Source organism: Aptenodytes forsteri, unplaced genomic scaffold, assembly GCF_000699145.1.
Source record: "Aptenodytes forsteri isolate BGI_AS27 unplaced genomic scaffold, ASM69914v1 Scaffold194, whole genome shotgun sequence".
Classification (NCBI taxonomy): Eukaryota; Metazoa; Chordata; class Aves; order Sphenisciformes; family Spheniscidae; genus Aptenodytes; species Aptenodytes forsteri.
Genome location: NW_008795243.1, coordinates 220,734 through 236,945, shown reverse-complemented (window position 1 = coordinate 236,945; position 16,212 = coordinate 220,734). Strand labels below are relative to the sequence as shown.

Here is a 16,212-nt window from a genome sequence, read left to right as displayed (position 1 = left end):
TCTTCTCTTCTCTTTGAAGTACGTTTTGACTCAGCAAGAGAACACAAGAGACTTCCTGCAGGGTCAGACCACGGTCCATCTAGCACAGTATTCTGTCTCCAAGAATGGCAAGAGAAGCTGCTATTAAAAGGCAGCACACAAGCTTGATCGCTTTTTGTGGTCTGTTCCCTTCATACCTTGCCAGCCTCCACAGTTGTGTTAGCAACATCAGAGGGTACATCCCTGCCGTCTTTTTATTATTGGTTTATGGACAACGTGTCCATGAACTTGTTTAATGTCTTTTTGAACCTGCTGGTACATTATGACCTCCTGTGGCAGCAAGTTCAAGAAGGTCACTATCTGCCTGGTAAAGACGTACTTTATTTTTGTCAATGTTCTGCTAGTTTCATTGAGTGCCCTTTTGTTCTAGCGTTGCAGGGTTTGGTGAACAACAGTTCCACCTTCACTTTATCCAATGCTTTCATAATTTAAGCCTTTTTATAGATGACTCAGAACAGAAGTTGATTTTAGTACTCAGTGATTTTTTTGCTTTATGTGGGTAGTTTGTTTTGTTCTTTGAACCTTGCCCGGCTTTTAGAAGTCTTGAGTCTGAAGATTTGAGGTCTGGAATTCAAAAGAAGTAGAATGGCAAAGACCTTTATGTATTTGCAACTTTCACTCTGCCTACACAAAGTTTTAACATGCAGTTTATAGCTTATATAAATACCCTTCTGACGCCTTCATACATACATTTTATTAAATTATGAATATAGTATTTGTAACTATTTTGTAACATTAGTAGATCCTGCCAATTATGTTATGAAACCTAGTTATTTATTTAGAAAAAACTAGGGTGTCTTCTTTTGTGTGATTATGTATACAGACAACATTTGAAATCAGTAGCTGTAATCCAGGTGTCTTTCCAAGGGAAAATTCTTTAATTACCTGATGAATTTTTACTCGCTTTACACAGTAAGGAGGAAGCTGATCTTGAAAAACCTCTGAAAGTTATCCTGTGGTGGGCTGGCCCACTTGGTGTGAATATTTGTAGTCTAACAGTTTAATTATGGGAACAGGGTCTTTTCTGGTTACACAGTGAAACGCTAGCACTATTTTCCCAAGTGTTTTGCTGTCATTACACTTGCGTGTGAGAAGTTGTCCCAAAGAACTACAGCTATTTTATTAGCTGTAGCCTCATTACTGCTGTCTGTGTCCAAAGCAGTGCTTTCCCCTAACTCATACTGAAACAGCACATTTAGATTTGCATGCCTGCTTCACTGCCAAGATGTCATACTCCTCAAGGGGAAATTCTGGTCAGAGTAACATAAAGTTGAGTGAATTTTACATATGCCAAGCCAGTTATGATTAACCATTTAACACGATCTTAAAAAGGCTGTCTAGCTAGGAAATTGTGTCATTGTTGGAACATAATTTGTATAAAATGAATGATTAGTATCTTTTTGTACAGTTTTTCTCAGTGTCAAAAGCAACATCCCCTGGGGTACCCTATATGCTGGGAAAGACAATTTTAATGTGTAACATATGTTAAACTTTCTACTGAGGATACCCTTCAGAGTTAAGGCGATGCCACTCAGAGTAGAAACTGGCGACACCAGGGAGACAAGGTTTCTGAGAACAGGTTGGGTCCACGAGCTCCAAAAACAGGTTGGGTCCATGGGTTGGGTCCTCTGCAGTTTGTGCCATCACAGTCCAAACCAGTGACCTTTCCAACAGCAATGTCTGTGAACCACCAAGTATTATCAACTTCATACCAGTTCTCCTAGATGACAGTCACCAGTATAGGTCAGAGGCTGAAGTGGCCAACATACATCTGGAGATGCTGGGAAAAAAATGCCGTCATTAAAAATATTCAGAATGGGCTTGATTTAAAGAAGGAACTACTTCTCTATCCTATACAGCCAACATCTTTCCATTTTGCAAGATGCATAAAGATTCTTACCTATAGTTTTATGTTGTGTTCTGTGACAAGAATGAGTGTTTGTGAGTGGTCGTGATCATCAGTGATATCCCACGCCATGCTGTCATTATACCATTTGGTGTCCGAGTCTCTCTAACGGCGTCACTACAGCAATCTGTATGAGAACTTTCGCTGCCTTTCTGAAAGCAGCTGCACAAAATCTGCAGAAAAATAGTCTGTTACATACCCATCTAGACAGCCACACTATGGCAGCCCATCATCCTTTAAATCTCTGTGGAAACGAACTGCTTACATAGTAGATGAAAATGTGACACTACTCAAGTGTGGGAGAAGAGATACCCAGAGCAGCAAACACACTCAGAGTTTGCTAAGCTCTGACAGTCAAGAATGGTGGGCAAGAGTCCTGGATACCCCTCAATCAAAGCAGGAAAGCCACATACTTCTCTGCAAGATGTTACACCAGTGTTAACCAAAAGCGAATGCTACGTGCTATCATGCATACCATCAATGCCCAAATACTCCCCATCTCCAAAGTATGGATAACATAAGCTCATCGAAAAAGTCTCTGAGAACCAAATTCCTAAAGCAATCTAAGTTCAGATCAGGACAAAAAGCGTGTTTCAACTAGGCAGTTGTAGTGATGACTCACATCAAAGATTGCTTCCAACACAGTTTCAAAACAGCGACAGGCTTTGTGGCACACTTTGGTGGAACAGGCAGCTTTTAATAGTGTCAAAAATAGTGCACTGTAAATTAATACTGTGTTTACTGATGGGTACACACACCAAGTGCAGACATGCAGTGATGTGCATTAGCAACTCTTGCAATGGGATAGTGGGGTCCTTCAGAGCTTGGCATCACTGCTTTTTAATGTTTGTATCAGCAATATTCTGCTAATTCTTACAAAAAGATCATGCAAAGGGTCAAGGGCTGCTGTCCATTCTGCAGACTGTGACTCAGTCCAGAAAGCTTGTCTCCTCCTTCTATGTGAAGAACCACCCTGCTCAGAAGCCTTTGAATAGCGACTTCTACAGTATCAAACTTAAATACTGCGGCATTTTGAAATACGTTGAAAGGTCCCAAGCTTTACATACTATGTATGTCTGCTATCAAGATGAAGGGTAGAAGCATCTTATTTCAGAGTACTTGGGGAGAATATTCTTGAGCCATGGTGAAATAAAAAAGGAACCTCTGTGATAAATGGAACTCTCAACTCCTTGGGTCGTTAGACCATTACTGGGAATAGGAGAAAAGGAGTGTGGCCAAGAATCAAGAACTATTGACAGGAGCCATTCCTACATGCATTTTGGATGAGAGTTTCTCTCTTAGCATGACTGATACATCTCCTGCTGTGCAACAGCATTCTCAGACCCAAATTTCAAGATGCAAATATAAGAATTGACAGGTCAATTTGTTATCAAGTGTTCTTTAACACAGTTCCAGCCCAACTCAGCGTGTTTGATGTTGAGTAAAGGAGAATTTGAGGTCTGAATATGTAGTGTCAAGAGGGGTTGAAACTTCTAAAAACTCCCTCTGTTTGTAGTTGTGGAAGGTTGAAATTATCCATTTATTTTGACCAATGTAGGTAGTGGGATAACTTAAAGGATACTTGTTTACAGCAGTAAAACAAATTTGGAGCTGATACAGCTGATACCATTATCAGCTAACTCATTATTCAGGTTTTCCCCCTACCCTGATGCCTGTTATCATGACAGAAGAAGAAGAGATTGCTTTAACATGATTTGTTCTCAGCAAAATCACATTGGCTGTTACTTACATTTTTCTTAACTTTCAGAACTCCTGATTATGAATAGTTTTATTATTTGGTCTGTTATTGCCCCAGGAATTGAAGCTAAGCTGACCAGTTCTTAATTCCTTAGCCTTTTTCCTAGCCTTTCAAAGACACATGCTGTGTTTCCCTTTTCTAGCCTGCCAGAACTTTCTGCATCTTTCCCAAGTTTTGAGACTATCGGTTCTCTCAGTATCACAGATGATTTTTACCCGGCCAGGACAATTTGAAAACATCATACTTACATAACCCTTCTCTTATCTAGACCAATTTTGTAGACCCTTTTCTTTGCTGTTGGTTTTACTAACATCTGATCACAGTTAAAACTTTTAGGGAGGACTGAAACTAAACAGATATCAAACACTTTCTGTTTCCTTGTGCTATCAGCTGGTAGATTGGAAGAGTAGAGAAGCAAAGTTTTCCCTTTGCCTTTCTGTTACTTAATTTTCTTATTATCCCTCATGTCCTTTGCAGTTCCGTTTTATTTCATGCCACTGAACTTTTTGACTCTTGAGCATACAGGATGGTTGGGCAGCATCAAAAAGAGTATGAGTGATCAGGAAAGAGTTGAGTTAATCTTATTGGAAGAATTGGGGAAAGACTAGTGGAGAACAGAAGTGGACTTCCTTTTCCATCCAATTCTGTCTCTGTGATGGAGAAGAACACCTCCACTGGCTTGTGGATACACATACATTAGGGTTCAGTTTTGACTATGGAATCATCACATGCAGATGTGAAGAAAACAAACTGACAATAAGAGAAGTGAGCAGCAAATTAGTATTGCTCATACCTGCTTGGGAGCTTTCTGAGTTGAATACTGTGTGTATACAACTGTTAGATGGTGAATAGGCTTGTAAGTCAACTAAAACTGATGGAAAGGCTTACGTAGGGATGTAATTATATGCAAGCTGGCACATTTTCAGAATTGCCTACTTACTTATGTGTGCAAAATCTGTGTCCCAAATCTAGTTACATTTTCTCAAATATGTGGTGGAGTTTGGAACATATGCATACCATCAAATATATAATCTTGTACGTATAGCGAAGGAATCCCTTTTGCTGTTACAGGTTGGGTTGTGCATTTGGAGAGTTTGTTCCATAAAGTTAGTGTGGATGCTAGTACCCTTTAGAAGAAGCTAATGGTAAATTCTCCTTATGGGCTGTGATTATCTGAAGCTGCTTTTCATGTCCAAATAAATGTATTAGCTTAAAATGTAGTGTTTTAATGGAATTTTATATACGTCATGTAGATACACATGAAGTATAATCTTTTTAAACCAAAATGCTTGGATGAAGTTGGGCTTTTTTGCATAATGCCATGTTACATTAAATTGTGAATTTTTAGTGCATCAGGATGAACGAAATCTCTCTGCATTGAAATTTAGGCCCTGTAGAGGGGTTTGGCAAATTGTTTTGTAATGCAGTTCACAATCAGAAACCACCAGTCACAGGAGAACTACACTCTAATTGTAAACAGAGTGTTAATAAAATTAAAATTTGAAAAGAGAAATTTGATGTTAAATTTGAAAAGTTTGGAGTATTGTGTAGTTCTCGAACCTTGATATAGTATCTTGAAACTGCACTTCGTAAATCAAATATAATGTAATTTTTCCAACATTTTTTAAAATGGATTCTTCCTAGATCAATTTTCTGCAGTGGTTAGCAGTAACTTTCCTGTAAAAAACTGTTGTGTAACGTTATGCTGAAGACAGTTCAAAATTAAATGCTACTTTTTAAATGTTATTCTAAAGTGAATTTGACATGCTTCTTTTTTGTCTTGCTGTCTTGCACAGGTATCATTTTTCTTGTTCATTATTTTTGTGGTGTATACCATGCTGCCCTTCAACATGAGGGACGCTATAGTTGCCAGCGTCTTGACCTCTGCATCTCATACGATTGTGCTGAGCGTCTGTCTATCAGGTACAGCTGTTGTAAAGGAACACTTGGTTTGGCAGGTAGGTGCTTTGTGGAATTAATGATTAATTGCGCACTGAATAGCCTGGTAAATGGGCCAGGAGTGCCTCAGTGGGTGCTTGAGAGTATAAACTTATTTCTCACTTAATTTCTGAATTGCTACAGACTTAATTCACAGGTAGTCACTTTCTAATAATGAGGGTGTCAGTAATGTTATGTCTTGCTGAATCGCACGCTTAAGTGGTAGAATCTACAGCCACGTAGCGCTTACCAATGTAAAAACTAACACTGCTCGAAAAATTATGTGATGCAGCCGTATTGTGGGAGATACATTACCACTCTGGTATGTAAACCACATTGTTCCTCTCCTCACCTCATTAAAGCCTAACTTCCAAGGCCAAGGATTTTTTCCAGCTATCAGTGTTTGACTCAAAAAAGCATTGTTCCTTTGAATATCCTGAGGTCTGCTTTGTTAAAGATCTGTTGTGAAGACAGCGCCCTCTCCAAGTCTGCTGTAGGGCTTGTCCTCCTTCTGTAATTCTCAGGCATTCGCAGGAATTTTACAGCCTCCTCCTGGTTGGGCCCCCTGGTTGAAGGGGACTGGCTGGCTCCAGACTCCATGACATTTAGGGAACCCATCTGTGTTTGCAGCTGGGTCTTGGCTTGTAACTCAGTTCTGATACTCTACTACATGACACACTGCAGATCAATAATTTTTAAAAATCCAAATATTTGGAGTTGTTTTTCCTTACTGTTTTGCAGAAGATCTTTTAAATGGTGAAATACTACAGTTTTTGTTGTAGTACTGTGACGAACCCAGCTGTCATTGATAGAAATCTGTATTTTTAAGGAAAAATTTAGATGTCATTTTGAAAAGCAAATACATAGGGGTTTTTTTAATATAATTATGTCATTTTAGGGAAACAGAATTATTTTAACTTTTGCATCAAAATGACACTGAAGCTTAAAAGTAAGTACATTTTTATAAACATACCAGTAGAACAAGACAGATAAACGTCATAGTATTTATTGTGAATAGCATGAAGAATGAAGCAAATCGTTTCTACTTACCTTTTAAGTTACTTGAGCCTTATTTTGAAAAACATTGTGCCTCAAAGGATAACTTCAAAATTGCAGTGATTTTACAAAAGTCGTGCCTTGTAAGTTGTTGTTCAGGAAAATACATTTTATTTCTAGATATGGCTGCAGATCTGTGTTATATGGAATATTGAAATTAATATTCCATAAACAAAATATGTTCTAAGATGTAGGTCTCTGTAGAAATTTTAAATGGTGAGATAAGTGGGTTTGCTTTCTCTTGCTGATTTGGGTTAGCTGCATGTTTTTTGTGGAGGTTGCCAAGTTGTGCTGTATATTAAGCAAGGACTGTGATCACCTGCAGTCAATGTAGTATTTTAATAATTCAGTAATACAGTTATTGATAATTGTAGTGGAATAAAACAGGGAGAATGTTATTCTTGGTTTTATGTCAACCTATGGCTTTTATTCTGGGCATAGATATGCTGCTAAAACAGTATTAATGTTTGCCACTCCTTCCCTAAAAGCATTTTGGGTTAAAGTTGCTGTTTGCAAAATTTATTTATTTTTCCTGCCTAACTTTCTAGACCACTGAAATTTGGTATATCTAAACCAGTACTTTCAGAAGATGTTACATTTTTAGACACATCATGTCTCCAGAATCAAAAGAAATAAATCATGGGCTGTGAGGTACAATTAGTGTCTCATCTCTTCTGTAACTTCCTGTTTCATTCAGAAGGAGTGGAACACTTTGAGCAATTTGTAAATTTGTTAAGAGTATTTAATTTCCAGGATGTTATTAATTTTCTGTTCTTTGTAAAGATTGTATTAAATGTTCTGAATATTTTGGCAGTTACTGAAAGTACTGAGTGCTCTGCGTTCTTACGAATGTGTGGAAGGCACTAAATGCCACTATCACAGTTCATTTGCCCTCTGTACACTTTTAGATTACTATTGTTTATACTTTGGAGTGTAAGCAAAAAAATGTTTGTTTTGTGTTCTTTGCTTTTGAAAATTGAGACCACAAATAAAAGATTAGATTAGAGATACCGATTACACTAAAAAGAGAAATAATATTTGCCAGTGATATACCTCAAGTTGGTATAGGATAAGTGTGTGTAATTAACAACAACAACAAAAAAGAGCTGGTGTATAGCTGTTTAAAAGGACCATGATGTTGAATTTTTTTTGGGTTAAAAGGACCATGATGTTGAATTTTTTTTTTTGGGGAAAAAAAAATTGGTGAGGCCTGGACTGAAGCTGCTTTGCAGAGTTCGGTCACCAAAGCCCAGAGATGAGGAACTACCAGAAGACTGAGATTCAAAAGCTTAGAGAAACACATTCAGGGCTAAGTAGACTAAATCTGGGTTGTGGAGCTACACTTAGCTTTGACAAAAATATATTATTTTGATTTCAGGGCTACTGATTTGTTTCAACAAAACAGAAAAAATACATGACAATGTTAGCAATGAAGTGTATTTTCTTTCTGACATGGATTTTTTTCTAGAGGACAGGTAGGGAATCAATAGTATGCACTTAAGAAGCAGAAAGACAGTGGTATAACAAATCTACCTGTAGGTAAACACCAGATATTATAGCATATATATCCTGTATATATAGCAAGTATCCATCTGTAGAGAGTACCTGCATCTTCTTTATAACTACTTCCTATGTATTGGAAGACTTTGATTAAATCTTCTCTGAGCTTTCTGTTCTCTTGGCTGAACAAACCCCATTTTTTCAGTCTTTCTTCTTATGTCAAGTCCTCCTGCCTTATAATGCTTTTGGTAGCCCTCTGCTGGACCTTCTCCAATTTTTCAGCATCTTCCAGTGACTCTGGTTGGCATCTCATAGCATTTTGGAAGTTAATCCTACCTTCAGTCTATCAGTAGAGAGAAATCGATGTTCAGAACCATTTGCTTATTTTGAGATTTGGCAGAGTCTATCTTACTGGTTTTGTCATTCCTTTTGTTGTCCTCTGTAAAGTTTTACACCCAGAATTGGCTTCAGTAAAGCTGAAAGGCTTAGCATGCTCTTGATTATCCAGTGTTGGTTGCAGTCAGAGATACCGAGATAAAAACCTCCTGCTGGGATAAAGAATCCTTCAACACACTCTGCTGGTTACATGAACTAGTTCCTGTTTGACCTAACCGTCAGCGTTAAAATTTTGTTCCTCTTTCCTAGTAGGAATTTGTCTAGCCTTGTCATCCAGCTTCTGGATCTCATTTTTTGGCCAGTAGACTGACAGACCCAATAGTACCCAATTTCTGTTTCTCCCATGACGGTACTTCTAGACTATCATGAATTTGCCTCTAACCTTTTTGTCAGTAAAATAAATAAGTTGCCTGCTTTTGCACTAGCTAAGCCTTTCATCACTTTCACAGTTCTTCTTTGAGTCCTTACTTGTGCTTCGTCAACATCTGTCTTGCAACGTGGACATTAGCCTTAGAGGAACATGCCAGGAGCAGCTGCAGCAGCGCCAAATGCTAATAGGCGGCTGGGTCTACAAAGGGGTTAGTGTGCTGTAGGGCTCAGCATGGAGACACAGGCTCTACAGTAAAATACCCGGTTAGTCTCCCCTTGCGGTTCTGCGGGGAGTTTAATGCACAGTTATGCGATCTGTGACAGGGAGGAGGAAAAAGAGTCCTGTGTTCCGGTCTCAGTTTATGAAAAAGTAACTGTGTATGTATGGATTTTTTTTTTTTCTCTCTGTTGAAAATGTTAATCCTAACCCTTACAAGGCACACGGTCTGGAATCCGGGACTCCGCCCCCTCTTCCCAGGTGAGCATCCTACTGCCAAGCAGAGGATGTTGTTCTGTCTGCTCCTGGGAGCCTGGCGGTTAGGACTGCTGCAAGAGAACATGACTCTAATTATGGCGTTAAGGCATTTGGCTCAGAAGACTTTCGCGACTTAATATCCCTTTCAGTTATTGCTGGAATGGAAAGTATTTCACTGCCATCCCTCGCTATAAACACATAACGTGCTTCTCCCCAAACCAGAACAGATTCTAATCAAATACTTGTGTTTTTCCTGCTCTATTATCAACTGCTCAACCATTCTGATCTCTTAATGGGTTGATACTGTCATTAGAGGTCATTTTGTTCTTAATTTGTTAAAAAAGAGCTAACCAAAATCATTAAACATCCTATAAGCTTCCATTTCTTTTTCCCTATGTTATATATATAAGGAGTGTGTTTTTTTTATTTTAGTCTTTTAAAAAAGTATTGTTGTTTTACTCTCTCAACAAGCAGTTTTGTTGCTCGTGTAATCTTTTTTCATTAGCTGTGGCTAACTGTTTTCCAAATCTTGGCTAAATCACTACAAACTGTCATTCATGTTTTTTGTTTTGTTTTTTTTTTATTTCAACTAGTGTTCCTTACCTTTTGGGATTTTTTTGGCAGCTCCTTGCAGCACTCCAAAAGGGGTCCCTTTTAGAGGCACAAAACTGTAACTGGGCAGCATGCATGTGTACAGGATTATTTTGGTTTTGGACTCTGTTCAATAGTGCATATAGCAAAAAGAAACAATTTGTAACAACTTTTATGTAGTGTTTGGTCTTTGCTTGTGTGGTCAGTTCCTTTCTGGTAGCCTGGTATAAATAGATGGATAATGTTCTGTCCTGGTGGACAAAAACAAATGCTAAATGAAAACTTTGTTTTTTTCAAGAATGACTGAATTGGGAAATTCCAAGGGTACATCCACAAGTTCTTGTGCATTTACCATCAGCTAGGCTGAGGTCTCTCATTACAATAAGAATTTTATTTTATGTGCTATGGACAGCTAAAGATGAAGCTGCTACCTTATTCTTATGTGACCTGCTGGTGTATATGCACTAACTGGTGTTAGTGTACATCCAGATTATGGTTTCTGCTTGACTTCTGATTCATGAGCTTTTGCTATAATTTGTTTCAAGATCTGTAGTGACTAAGAAATTGGTAATTTTTTTTTTCTTTTTTTAATAAAGCCACCTTCCCTTTTTCAACCCACTGCTGGTTTGTTTGTTTTTTCCTGAATAGGCCATAGCCACTGATTTTTAACTTAGCAATCAGGCAAATCTTCCTGTCCATTTGAATCTCTAACTTTCTTGCTACTAGAACCTCTTTGTTCCTGTGTGGAGGGGTTGGTGACCCAGATGCCTCCTTTTGGGGCCTGATTCTGCAGGCTGCAATGGGACCCTGCCTAATCTTTGAAAATGTTGATAGATTCAATTTTACGGACACTCTTCAAAGTTAGGTAGATAATTTTGATAGCATGTGGCAGGCCTTCCTCTTTTTGGCTACTCACAAGCCTGCTATTGGGGTCCTAATGGTTGGATCATTAAGCGCTTCAACCCTCAGAGCACTTTCAGCAGGTACCCCCTGAGGAACAAAAACCCCTCTGGTATGGCTGCCTTTGCCATACTGATTCTTCGAGGCTGTCCCAGACTCCCACCAGCAACGTGAGCCTTCTGGCTTGTGTTGTGTATCTTCTTCCACAGATGGCAGTTACACTCTTCCCTATCTTTTCTGGAGTAACCAGTGGTTTTCTGCTGTGTGGGGTTTTTTATGAAGTTTAAAATATAAGATCTGCCGTGTGTGTGTTTTCTGTCTGGAAAACTCATGTGTTTTGTCAAGGGAAACTGGTTAATCTGATATGATCTGTATTTGGCAAAAGTGCGCTGCATTGGTACACACGTACACAACACATATGCATATATGTACAGATGGCCACACAGACTGACACACGCAGCGCTCACGCAAACACAGACAGAACCAATGGCCTCATCCTGCGCCCCTCTCTGGCTGACCAGGATGAAGGTCTGTCGGTGGATACGGTACCTTGCATATATCAATGCGCACGTACCATCTGGATCTCTCCAGCAGCTGGGCTCGGGCACCCAGTCTGCCCAGTAGCTGCCCCTGGATCCCAGTCTCCCCAGTTGCTGGCACCTGGACGTGCGAGCCTCACTCCAGCTGCTGATACAGCCCCCCTCGCTCACAGCCATGCACACACACACGGACATCTTTCTAGCAGTCTCCCAGGTCATGTCACCTCCCCACCAGCCAGTCCAGCTTGATCATTGCTAGTGCTCACACACTCACTTGCACACATGCACTCGCTCCAGTTGCTGACACAGGGGCCCCTGCGGACCATGTCCGTACCCCAGTTGCCGCACAGAGACCCTCATAAACACACAGGTTCGCACAGACTAGAGAGTCCTTCACCAAGAAAAAGAGTGAGAAATGGAGTTTAATGAGAAGGCAGGACAGACTGCAGTGGTCAGGCGCAGGGCATGGCCAGGCCAGCGTGCCAACAAGTAGCCTGTTTACATGCAACTGACTCCTTTTATTCCCTTATCCCTCTATTTTCCCTCTATTTTGTTGTTTCTCCCCAAACCACCACGATCGCTCCCTTTCCCTACCTTTGGTTTCTGCCCTAAACATCCCATAGTAAGTCTTGCATTGCCCTGCATCCGTAATGTGTCCCATGCCCCTGGGCAGCGACCTCCCTTAGTCCAAGAGGTGATCTGGAGAGCTGTTCCTGATGGCCCATGGGGATGGGTGTCACATCTGGACACTGGGGCTGAGGCTCCCCTGGACAGCCTGGAGAGGGGCTTGGACAGGGTGTCCCTTCCTCTGGGCCCTTAGTTAGGGTTCCTGCCTGCCTTTGTGCCTCTGTGCCCTTCTGGGCTTGTGCAGGTGGGCTGATGGCTCCTGTGACAGGCCTGGGAGTAGCTGAGTGTTATTCAAGCTTCCCCCCCACCATTGTCTCTCTGTGCTCCTTTATGTGTGTGTGTGCACGTGCACAGCTTTTGATCACTTAACCTAACAATAATTACATGATTATTTCTATCAAGATTCATGAGATGATGCTTAACACGTGTTTTGCAATTCATACTTAAGGGAAATCTCTAAAAGGACATACCGTATCTAAATTACAAATATTTCCATAGATCTAGTTAGCTTTTTCAGAGTTAATAGTGCTTCTTATGTTTCTATATCTCATCAGCTCCTAGAAGAATATATAATTGACAGTATCAGATGGTGGACCGGATTTTCAAAGATGGGTAACACTGATATGGCATCTATAATATACATTTAGTTGTTCTAATCAACATGCAGCATGTAGGCATATACCTTTTGTTTAGAGCACTGATTTAAACTCATCTGTTAACTGAACATCTTTAATAGGTGATAATATTTACAAAAAAATGTTTTATGTAATAGAGTGGCATAACAGCAAAATAAAAATAAAAAGTATAAATATTCACTGGCTAATAAAAGAAGAAAATGTACAGCTCTAGGGCTCAGAAATAGAATAGAAGTTGGTTTATGCTGTTATCATGCAGTACAAGAAAAAAATCATGTTTATTAAAAAGAAGGCTGGAAAAAAAGACTGTCTTTAAGTACATTCGTTATTGTGTAACCCCTGAGGCTGTATAGCTACACAGTGAAAGCTTAAATCACATAGGAATTTTAGTAGTCTGAATGGCTAAAAGCTGTTGCTGTGGGTTGAATTTATCCTTCTCCCTTGAATACCTTTTTTTGAAGGAGATGGGGAATGCTTATTCATGAAGGTAATGCAGCTTAAACAACTCTTGCTTTCTCCTGCACAGTTACACGAAATGAGTTGCTGTTATCCCTGCTGAAGGGGTGGAGGGCAGTGACTGCTGTTGAAGGAGGGAGACTGTATTTCTTGTAGCAGCAGCTACTGCTGTCCCATCCCTCGCCCCTTTTTCCCTTTGCTTTCCCCACCCCGGCAGCAGCCTGGCTCACCACGTTGTGCAGCAGCTGCGAACCAGTTTGAGAGAGGAATGCTATGTCTTGCATAGCACAATACAGTAGACATGCTTTTTATTATTGCGCATGTTTCTTTACTCTTGATTTTATGCTTAAATCTAGGCAGATATTGAAATGCCATCTGCTATGTTTTTTTAACTAATTTTTACAATCTGCAGGTATACTTTGGGTTTCATTCATTCTTTAAGACAATCTGCACAGTTTGGATATGCTTATGAAGAGCCTGCTTGCCTACAAGAGTATAGATATGTAGGAGAATGCATAATTGCATTTCATAGTATTCAAGCATTAACATGAAGAAGGTGAACATCTTCCAGAAAGTCCCTAAGGCTGTAAAGACAAGACCTGCAATACTTAATACGATGGAAAATTCAGCAAAGGCTGAGAATTGCAATGCCATGGTGAAATGAAATAATGTGTGCAGGCGGCCACGTGGGTTTTCAAAAGCAGCATTTACCTGCAGCCCAAAATCAGCATCTAAGAAATGCATAGAAAATAGTTCTGGTGAGATGTGTGGGAAATCATCAAAGCACAGAAGATAAGTAATAAATGCCTCCTTTTTTTAAAATCATGGAAATATCTCCAGTTAGCTTTGATTCTTAAGCTTTGCTGAAAGGGTCAGATTGCCTTTTGTGTCCACTCCATTTAAGTTAATATTTTTATCAGCAACGAATTTCACCTGTACATTTATTTATCACTCTTACACTACTTTAGCTTACATTTCTTATCCTAAAAATGACAAATTTTTTAGCAGTTTTAATTTTCCAAAATATAAATTTATTTGATGAACAAGTCTACAGTCCTTTAGTATATTAATTAAATTATAACAGGTCTATGTTAGAATGCTTAATCCTAAAGCTGCTATACCTCCAAAAACTTAAAACAGGTAAACAGGTGCTTGGAAGTTCCACTACTTCTAAACTGGAACAGAAAGTAGCGTGCTGTACCAGCTGTATCTTCCTCTCTCACATAACATTGCTGGAGCAGCAACTAAATTCTCACCTCACAGAATACCTTTTGCAAGGGAGTTGCATTCCACATCCTTTTAAGGATGACATTAATGTAAATATCTTACCAGTGAAAGGCTAAATCTATGCACTCAGAATTTCATAATACTGTCCTTCCAGGTAATTTTTCTAGAGTAAAGAATCTTTAATTCCTTCAGTCGAGTTAGTTCTGCTGTTTTCTTTCTATTTCCACAGACATTGCCTAGCCTTTTCAGTTACATAGTACCTTTACCGCTTGGTAGTATTTGTCAAATTTATTGTGAATTACTTCTCTTCTTATTGCAGCTGAAGCATAAAATTCTGGGTGAGATACTCACTCTAGACATGATGCTTTGTCACTTTATGTACTTGTAGAGTTATCATCTATCCCTACACGCTATTTTCAAGAATTCAGTAGAAGAAAAATGCCTTTCACTATCAAGATGTGGACACATTTCCCCATCCTGTCAGCCACTTTTAGTGCAGTATAAAATAAGAGGGATCAGGAACACAAACACCTTTTTGTTGCGTAGAGAAGCCCTTGGCAAGTCAGAATCCAGCTGAGATGCCACCCTCCCCAAATTATTGACTTCCTGAAGTTGCAGTGGTTCAAGCCCCCAGATATTTGGAGACACCTGCAACAGTGTGTGATCTCTTTATCTGTCCTCTGAGCCCCTGCCGTCCCCCGATGCTAAGCTGCTGGTCAGGCAGAAGTCATTCCTCTTCCAGTCACCTTTCAAAATTTGCACTCCTGTGCATTCCTGCCAGTGCTCGCTTACGCAAGTCCCTGCATAGCCCTCATTTCCCTCAGCCCACTTCTACCATATATTGGTCCTCAGTGTGTTTCAGTAAAGCGCTGGCTACAGAGCTGCCTGGCTTTTAGTTATTACCTGCAGCCTCCAAATGCCAATGTTGTAGGCGCTATGGAAGCCTGTGATGGAACCAGTTAATGCTCCCAAAAAAGCAAGCGGAGGCCAGAAGCAAACGTGGTAACACAAACTTCTGCCACATATATTTTATTTTCTTAGCAACTACAGCTACGCTGCTGGTAGAAGGGGAGCCGTTCTCTGGCCCTGGAGCTGGCTGGCACAGCACAGGTCATGTTTACTTGCCTAAACTCCCACCCTTTCTTCCTTCCCCAAACAGGGTGGCCAGGTGTCAACTTTCTCTGAATAATTCCTGACGTGTTAGGTCCCCTAAGATGTGTCACGGCTCTGGGAAAATGTTGGTTGGCCCAGATCAAAACGGTGCTATTGAGCAAGACAACAGCTATACAGCAGTGATGATCATGGAGCTCAAAACTGCCTTCCAGTCTTGTTTGGTTTACCAGCAGAGAATCAGCTGGAGAACATCATCTGCAAACCCTGAAGTAATTCTTAATTCTTCCCAGGGATTGCACCTTTGGTTATTACATAGCATATTCTCTCCCTTCTCAAGGTACATCTGTTACTGCGCTCCCAGTGAATGGCATCAGTATCTGTTCTGTGTGGGCCTGAGAAGGAATCATGTCTCTCCCATGTCTCCCACTAGTTATCTATAATAAATCATATTTATCTGCTGTCAGTTTAGACAAGGTCTGGGTATACTAAAGACTATATGCTGCATATTTGCTGCAAAGGTCACCTGCGTGGACTCTGCTAGCTCTATTGGTTTCTGAGTGGAACAGTATTAGTTACAGCTGATGTTTGGCTCCTCCACTGTTACTGGTTTTGTTCTATATGTTTTAACTTTGATAGCAGCAGTCTGAAAACAGCATAGGCTGTGGTTTATCAGACATGAAGTTATG

The 16,212-nt window shown here is 40.0% G+C and overlaps 1 protein-coding gene across 2 annotated transcripts in view; it reads left to right on the top strand.

Annotated features, from left to right (window-relative positions):
• The window catches only part of ADCY2 (adenylate cyclase 2), a 219,105-nt gene that overhangs the window by 41,561 nt on the left and 161,332 nt on the right, over positions 1-16,212 (top strand). The window contains exon 2 of one of the 2 annotated variants that reach the window (XM_019471906.1): positions 5,501-5,662. The exons of the other annotated variant lie outside the window; for it this stretch is intronic. Within the exon in view, the coding sequence (XP_019327451.1) occupies positions 5,501-5,662 (162 nt within the window). The remainder of the gene's footprint in view (positions 1-5,500; positions 5,663-16,212) is intronic. 2 annotated transcript variants of the gene reach the window in all.